This window comes from Charadrius vociferus, unplaced genomic scaffold (genome assembly GCF_000708025.1).
Source record: "Charadrius vociferus isolate BGI_N301 unplaced genomic scaffold, ASM70802v2 scaffold270, whole genome shotgun sequence".
NCBI classification, from domain to species: domain Eukaryota; kingdom Metazoa; phylum Chordata; class Aves; order Charadriiformes; family Charadriidae; genus Charadrius; species Charadrius vociferus.
In genome coordinates, this window is record NW_009646411.1 from 73091 (window position 1) to 81558 (window position 8468).

The following is an 8468-nucleotide window of genomic DNA, read 5'->3' on the forward strand; positions in this document are numbered from 1 at the left end:
AGCATGTCATTAATGCTTCTGTCTTACTGAGGGGATACAAACACACTCAAACTTTTAGCAGCTGGCAATTATTTTGAGTCTTGAAGGGGCTGGATGGAGACGGAGTTTCTATCAGTCTACCGGAACACAGGTAGACTGTGAAAAGTAGAGAAGCCATGGGCTTTCTTGCAGCCGCTGGGATGGTAGCAAATTGCATGTTGCATACGGCTGGATTCAGCCCTGTTCCACTCAGGCTTTGCCCAGGAGATGTTCTGCACATATACAGTACCCACTAGTATTAGGAGGAGCAGTGGCTGACCACCACCAGTTCACTGCTCTCTAGTTTCTCAGAAGCTTGCCCTGCCTGAGCTGAAGCTTGGGCTGGCTGCCTTGCTGAGAGGTCCCTTCTCTCTGGAACTATGATCAAGGCAAAAGCAGCACTGAGTCCAAGCACAGGGAGCTCCTGATGTGCTGCATTCCTGAAAAGAAGAATCAGGTATGTGCAAATATTTTACAAAGAGGAGATGGCTGAGAATAAGGTAGGCATCTTCAGCTTGACTTCAATAAGCAGGCTGGAGAGAAAAAAGCAACAGAAGATGCAACAAAAATCCCCACATGAAATGTAAATAATTTGAGCCTTCCACCTCCTATTCCTCTGCTTCTTTTCCCTCGCCTCTGTCTTTCCTGCCGTAATTGTGCTCTATCACTGTAGACAGGGAAAGAAAATTTAGCCTGATACTTGGGTATGTTGGCACAGGCAGTATTTTATATGATCTGCTAATCCCTCTTTTCCCCCCTTCATTGCTTGGCTTCTTCCAGGTGATCAGTCAGAATGAAGCAGACTACTTCTTTGACTCACTAAGACAGGTGACAGACTGGAACAGGAGGAACAAACCAGGGAAAGATGGTAAGGAGAACAGCATGACAAGAAGCTGCATGAGATGCTGTGTTGAACTGGGGAAGCAGCAAATTTATCCAGTAGGATTTACTCCATCTTGGGAAGTGTGTGGCAGACATATCATTTTTGTTTCCACATACATGGTTACTGCCTGCACCAGCAGAAAGATCCAGAGACTTGATGCAGCCAAGCACTGGCTTTCAGAGAGATCAGAACATCTTTCTGGGGGAATCTCTCCAGAAATTTTAAATTGATAGTGAAGATTTTTTGACCTGTTGTATCCAAAACACACAGCTAGATGCACATTAGTTAGACAGGTTGATCGTCTTTACAGTCCAAAGTTCATGCACTGCCTGATCAGATTTCAGCCACCACATGTAAATAGGTTCTTTACGCAGTGTCACTTCCATTCCTTGGGTTGTTAGAAAATTCTTGTCTAGATTATTACCTGGTGATACCAAAGCACAAGTTGTATTACCAGGGGAACACTTGTTCGAATAAAACAATATAACACAAACGACAGCAATTCTTTTCACTTCACCCCCGTGTATAACATACATTTTGAAATCCACATCAAACTCAGACTTCACTCAAATCTCATATTCATTTATCCTGACCTTTGCTTATTTCAGGACAGCTGAGGTTCAACTTCCTGAAGCACTATCTACGTATCTAAGACTTTCTAACTTACCTCTTCTCCCCACAGCTGATGCAGCTGCTAGGAGCTCTGAGAATCTCAGCATAAAGATGTGGGTACACTAAATCACAATTCATTTCTGCAAACACAGCCACCAGGGAATGTGCACATCAACAGGCAGCTGTCACGAGCACCAAGAAATAACAAACACTTGTATTGCAGGCATCCTCAACTTCTTCCTCCATCTCTGAAGAGCCTGCACCTTAGATCACTGCATGATCAGTGCCCAGGAACTAGCAACTAATCACTTTCTTGGTCATCTAAAATGGCCTTTTATACTTGTTTTGTTACTAATTTTGTTTGTAACCATTAAAACCAAAATGACATTTCTGAAGAAACTCACGAGCCATTTAAAAATGGAAAAATTCTACAGTGATACAGAGAATACTAACAAGATGTTGTTTCCTTAGGGGCTACTATGTCTGTGGCTTATGAGGTGTACTTCATGAGAAAGCTGTGGCTGAATGTAACTCCTGGGAAGGACCTGAAAGCTGATGTCATTTTTCACTACCACCAGGTAACCAGCTCTTAAAGAATAAATATAACAGCAGGCAATGTGATCCAAGAGAAACTTACTCCTGAGAAAGTAAGCCTGCTGCAGTGTTCCATCTCCCTGCATTACAGAGCCTGCAGAGGAATGCCTCTGGAAGGCACAACTCCCTTATCTAATTGTTCACTCACAGTGCTCATCTTGCTCTATAATTGTGTGGTGAATCATAGAATGGCTTGGGTTGGGAAAGAGAACCTCCATAAGGAGTCAAAAGTTCTTGAGATGTCCTTGGACTGTGTTTAGCAAGACGCACATCCTGACCTCACAGATTTAGAATGCATAAGCCAATGTTTGCTTCAGCCCATTCTGTTTGGATTCAGAGCTGGTCTCTTCCAGGAGCTGCCAAAGTACCTCAGAGGATACCACAAGTGTTCCAAGGATGAAGCTGTCCAGCTGGCAGGGCTGATTTATAAAGTGCGCTTCAACAATGACCGCACACAGCTGGCAACCATCCCCAAAATCTTGAAGGAGCTGGTGCCAGACAATCTGCTCCGAGCAATCTCACCAGATGAGTGGAAGAAGGTAAGAACATCAGCTTTCATTAATCATGCTACTTCCACAAAGCTTTATGAGAGAAGAAAGACATTGAGCCATACTACTTTTTTGTCTTTGAAAACACTATGGAAGGATGCAGCTGGATGTTGCTGTTTAGCCTCTTCCAATGCAGATTTTGCATCCTCTCTACCAAACCTCTGAAAGATATCTGAAGGCCTGGATGATTGATTTGCGATATGCATCTTTCTTGGAGATACTAATTGATTTTCAGCGCCCAGAAAAAGAGTTAGAGATAGGAAAGTCAGTGATGGGACTCGGGATTTGAGGATCCTCTAGAGAAACAGAAAATTAAAATGTGTTCTAAATATTTCATAGTTTGGCCAGCAAATCAGTCACCTCGCACCACATGCATACTACTCATAGCAAAAGGCTCTTTTCCCCACCAAAAGGCAAGAAAGTTTCAGCAGGTACTTATCACTTAGTCCACTAAGGAAGGCACAGGCCATTATTTCAAATACAGAGGGAAAATTCACCCTACACATTTCAGCAGAAAATGTGATACATATCTGTGGGTGTTGAACACTGGCTTTCTGAATTTTGGTTCATCCCATATTGTCCCTGTGTCCTGAAAGCCATCCCTTTGGGCTCCTGGACTTCCTTCACCCAACTCATTAGTAAGGAACACTGGGGAGGTTCTGGCTCCACCTTGCTTCATGGCATGGTAGGCTATTTTAATTTTCACAATCTTCTGTTGCTGTGGGCACAAGCTTGATCTTGGGGATGGTCTGATGCTGTCTTTAGTGCTAATGCGGGACATCGGAAACCTGCCTGTCTCCAACTGAATAGGCTTTGTATCCTTTTTTCTAAACAGAGTATTATTGCAGCGTATAGCAAACATGAAGGAAAAACTGTGGATGAGGCCAAGATTGCCTTCTTGAAAATGATACACCGGTGGCCAACATTTGGATCAGCCTTCTTTGAGGTGAAGGTAGGTTTAAAGGCCTGAACGAATGGCTTTGGTAGTAGACCAGCACTGGGGAATAGAGACTGACTATAATTCTGTATCTGTGTAAGTGAGAATGCATTATAAATCTGGCTTCCCATCATCTACTGAGGAAAATGCAGTTCCTTGAAAGTAGGGAGATGGCTTTTTTATCCCTTCTGAACTATGCCTGTTATTTACTGGCTGTGATGTTGTTCCAGTTGTAATACTTAATATTACAACTATGTAGCAGATGGGGTCTTTTGGTTAAATAGATACTTAACTGTCCTGTCATTGTTCTCCACTACAAAATGCTGCCAAATCTTGCATCTCTGGGGACTCTTCCCTCAGTCCTAATCCCATCCTAATCCTCTCATTCTGCAGTGGATACCTCCAGGAATCATTTCCCACTTGCTTCCTTTAATTTCTCCTTGCTAGGCTCTTATCTGGCTTGCAGCCAACCATTAAGCCTATTAACAGATAGCCTGGGAAATAATAGGCCTGATCCTGCTTTTATGTAGCAGCTGTGCTGGTCGTCAATATACAGCCAAAAAGGTCATCCTTAGCAATAGTTACATAATATTGAAGAGCTTTCTGTTGCAGTGTTTATTTGGTAAAGAGAACAAGCAGCACTGGACACTGTTAAAGGTCACTATGCACCTAATATGGATCATTTTTTCATTTTCTGCTTATTTTGCTCTGTTACTCACTTATAGCAAACCTCGGACCCAAATTTCCCAGAGATTGTGCTGATTGCAATCAACAAGCAAGGAGTCTCACTGATACATCAGAAAACAAAGGTACCAGTTGCTTCTCAAGAGTCTGTCTATAAGGAAGGGTTTCACTGACCGTGCTAATTTAGGGACAGCAACAGGACCTTCTCCGTGAAGGAGAGGATGGAGTCCTAACTTTGATCGCTTCAAGGAATTGCTTGGACAAATCCCATGGGAGAGGGCTCTAGAGGGTAAGGGGGCTCAAAAGAGCTGGCTGCTATTTAAGCGTCACCTCCTCCAAGCTCAGGATCCGTGCATCCCAAAGAGAAAGAAATCAGGCAAGGGAAGAAGGAGACCTGCTTGGCTGAGCAGGGACCTTCTGAAAAGGCTCAGGTGGAAGAAGGGAGTTTACAAGAGGTGGAAGAAGGGGCTGACTGCTTGGGAGGAATAAAAGAATGCTGTCAGGGTATGCAGGGAGGAAACAAGGAAAGCCAAGGCAGCCTTGGAATGGAACCTGGCAAGGGATGTCAAGGCCAACAGGAAGGGTTTCTTTAAGTATATAGGAGACAAAAGGAAAACTAGGGAAAATGTGGGCCCGTTGTTGAATGAGACAGGTGCCGTGGTGACAGATGATGCAGAGAAGGCGGAGTTGCTAAATGCCTTCTTTGCTTCTGTCTTCACTGTTCGGGCCAGTCCTTGGGAGACCCAGACTTTGCAGGTAACAGAGAAAGGCTGGGGAAAGCAAGACTTTCCCTTGGTTGACAAGGAGCAAGGACTGGAGGATAGCCAATGTCACTCCAGTCTTCAAAAAGGGCAGGAAGGATGACCCGGGAAACTACAGGCCGGTCAGCCTCACCTCCATCCCTGGGAAGATGATGGAGCAGCTTGTTCTGGGAGTCATCTCAAAGCACCTGGATGAAAAGAAGATTATCAGAAGTAGTCAACATGGATTCACCAACGGGGAAGTCATGTTGACTAATCTGATAGCATTCTATGATGAAGTGACTGGATGGGGGGATGAGGGGGGGGCAGTGGATGGTGTCTACCTTGACTTCGGCAAGGCTTTCGACACTGTCTCCCACATCATCTTCGCAGACAAGCTTAGGAAGTGTGGGTTAGATGAAGGGACAGTGGGGTGGATTGAGAACTGGCTAACAGATAGAGCTCAGAGGGTTGTGGTTACTGGTGCAGAGCCTAGTTGGAGGTCAGTAACAAGTGGTGTCCCTCAGGGGTCAGTACTGGGCCCAGTTTTGTTCAACATATTCATCAATGATCTGGATGAAGGGATAGAGTGTACCATCAGCAAGTTTGCTGATGACACAAAACTGGGAGGAGTGGCTGACACGCCAGAAGGCTGTGCTGCCTTACAGCGTGACCTCGCCAGGCTGGAGCGTTGGGCAAAGAGAAACCTTATGAAGTTCAACAAGGGTAAGTGTAGGGTACTGCACCTGGGGAGGAATAACCCCACGCCCCAGTACAGGTTGGGGGCTGACCTCCTGGAGAGCGGCTCTGTGGAAAGGGACCTGGGAGTCCTGGTGGACAACAGGATGACCATGAGCCAGCAATGTGCCCTGGCGGCCAAGAAGGCGAATGGCATCCTGGGGTGCATCAAGAAGAGTGTGGCCAGTAGCTCGAGGGAAGTCATCCTCCCCGTCTACTCTGCCCTGGTGAGACCGCATCTGGAGTACTGCGTCCAGTTCTGGGCTCCCCAGTTCAAGAAGGACGGGGATCTGCGGGAGAGGGTCCAGCAAAGCGCTACAAAGATGATTAGGGGATTAGAACATCTCTCATATGAGGAAAGGCTGAGGGACTTGGGTCTCTTTAGTCTAGAGAAAAGAAGATTAAGGAGGGATCTTATTAGTAGTTACAAATACTTAAAGGGAGGGTGCCAGGGGGATGGGAGCAGTCTTTTTTCAGTGGCACCCAGTGATAGGACGAGGGGTAACGGGCACAAGCATGAACACAGGAAGTTCCACCTTAACATGAGAAGGAACTTCTTAACTTTGAGGGTAGTGGAGCACTGGAACAGGCTGCCCAAAGAGGTTGTGGAGTCTCCCACTCTGGAGACTTTCAAAACCCGCCTGGACGCCGTCCTGTGCAACCTGCTGTAGGTGACCCTGCTCTGATGGGGGGGTTGGACTAGATGATCTCCAGAGGTCACTTCCAACCCTGACCATTCTGTGATTCTATGATTCTGTCAGAAGATTTTCTGTGTGGAACTGTGTAGAATGTTATTGCCTCACATCACTTCTTTGCAGTTTCTGCACTGGAAACAGTGCAGAGCATCTCTGAAAAAAAAGAAGTGGTAATCATGATGGACCTGGGCAAAGTAGTAAGATCAGGCAAATGGATGGACAGTACACTGGAGAATTTGCTTCAGAAAAATGCTTTGCAGACAACCCAGACTGTCTAAAAGATCAGGTTGAATGACTGCATTTACCAGCTGTCTATCCCAGACAAATAGTCTGGTCTTACCGAGTTCTCACGCAAAAGCATTTATGAATATCACTATTTGCTTTCAATAACAGAACAAATATCCAGTGAGTTTTAGATTATTGTAAATATAACGGCAGTGTGCTAAGGCAAAGATCAATATATAATGAAAGGAAGTCTCATTAGAGTGATTAAGACTCACCTGCTTGGTGAAAATCCAATATACTACTATTCTGGATGCAAGACCTACTTTGATCCACTATGTTTATAAATGAAGTGGGAAAGAAAAAGAATATTCTGGCTCTACAGGCTTTCTTACATAACAGCCCATTTTCATTTGAGAAACGTTCCATAGTTCAGTTTGTTTCCTCTTACAGGATATTTTAACAGTCTACCCCTTCAATAAAATCTCCAACTGGAGCAGTGGGAGCACATACTTTCACATGACAATAGGGAACCTGGTACGAGGAAGCCGGATCTTATGTGAGACATCTCTGGTAAGAAGAGTTTTGTTAACTTATACACAAGAAACTCCTAATTTTTCCTTTACGTGCAGAATTGCTACAAAACAATCATGCCAAAACAGATGTTGAAACCAGTGCACATACAAAAAGCGTTCACTGCTAGGTCAATAAAATTGCAGTTTAGAGCCAATTCAGTGCTATATAATGCCATCTGATGCAAAGAAGTAAGCCACAGAGGCAAGGAAAAATAGTAATTTCCCAAATTCTTCCCAGACATGAAAATTCTATCTATCTGAAGTGTTAAGAAAAGACCACACTTAACCACAAAACTACATAAGAGGCTTTCCATCTTGCGTGGTTTGATCCATATATGCAGTAACAACATCCTTGTAAGATTTTACACTTGTCAATGAGTGGTACCGCTTTTTTAAGAATTGGTTTCAAACTGCCCACAGACTCAGACAAGCATCACCAAGCATCACTGTATTGACAGTTAAAGGCAAATTTGTAAAAATAACATAAAAACATTTCAGGATTTAACTTCTCTCACAGAAAAGCTTGGATTCCTAAGTACAAGATGTCAATCTATAGAATGAATGACAAGGAGACAGTAGAGCTATGATCTGTAAAGTTTTGTAAATCTATGAAGGGAAGAGCGGAAGGAGGAATAGACAAATAATTATCAAAACAGTGACAGCTGTTGCAAGAGGAGATGTTCATGCAGGGAAGAATCTAAGAAGATAAAAAAAGAGAGGAAATGATAGTTATTTTTGCTTCTGGATCTCTTTGAGAGACTTAAGACTTTTTTCTTTTCTGACAGGGTTACAAAATGGATGACCTGTTAACATCCTATGTACGCCTGCTAATGAATGCTGTAAACAAGCAAAAGAATGTCCCAGCTTGAGAGCAGAAATAGAACCCATGACCTCTATCTGTGCCAAACTACCTGTAATTTCACCTCTCAGAAGAAATGCCATTTAAAAATTATTAAACTTGTTGATCAGTCTTCTGATCACATACTGCATGAACTGTGTTGCTGAAATATTACAAGAGAAGCTCAAGTGAGCATGCGCTTTCAAATATCTGTAACACTTGTCTGTCTGAGATGTAGTATAAGAATTCCATTCAGACTTTGGATTTAGAGAAAGTTTAGCGGGATTTTAATGTAATATGGGGGCTGGGGGTGGAGGAACCCTAATATAAGAGCCTCTTCTGATACTGTAAATGTCCTCCATTCTTAAAGATGACACACATTAA

At 43.8% G+C, this 8468-nt stretch overlaps 1 protein-coding gene across 1 annotated transcript in view; it reads left to right on the forward strand.

Moving 5' to 3' along the window:
* The window catches only part of MYO7B (myosin VIIB), a 49531-nt gene extending 41416 nt beyond the window's left edge, over positions 1–8115 (forward strand). The window contains exons 43-49 of the mRNA XM_009880335.1: positions 799–886; positions 1985–2091; positions 2461–2646; positions 3491–3607; positions 4318–4401; positions 7125–7244; positions 8032–8115. Coding sequence (XP_009878637.1) covers positions 799–886; positions 1985–2091; positions 2461–2646; positions 3491–3607; positions 4318–4401; positions 7125–7244; positions 8032–8115 — 786 coding nt within the window. The remainder of the gene's footprint in view (positions 1–798; positions 887–1984; positions 2092–2460; positions 2647–3490; positions 3608–4317; positions 4402–7124; positions 7245–8031) is intronic.
* The last annotated feature ends 353 nt before the right edge of the window (positions 8116–8468 follow it).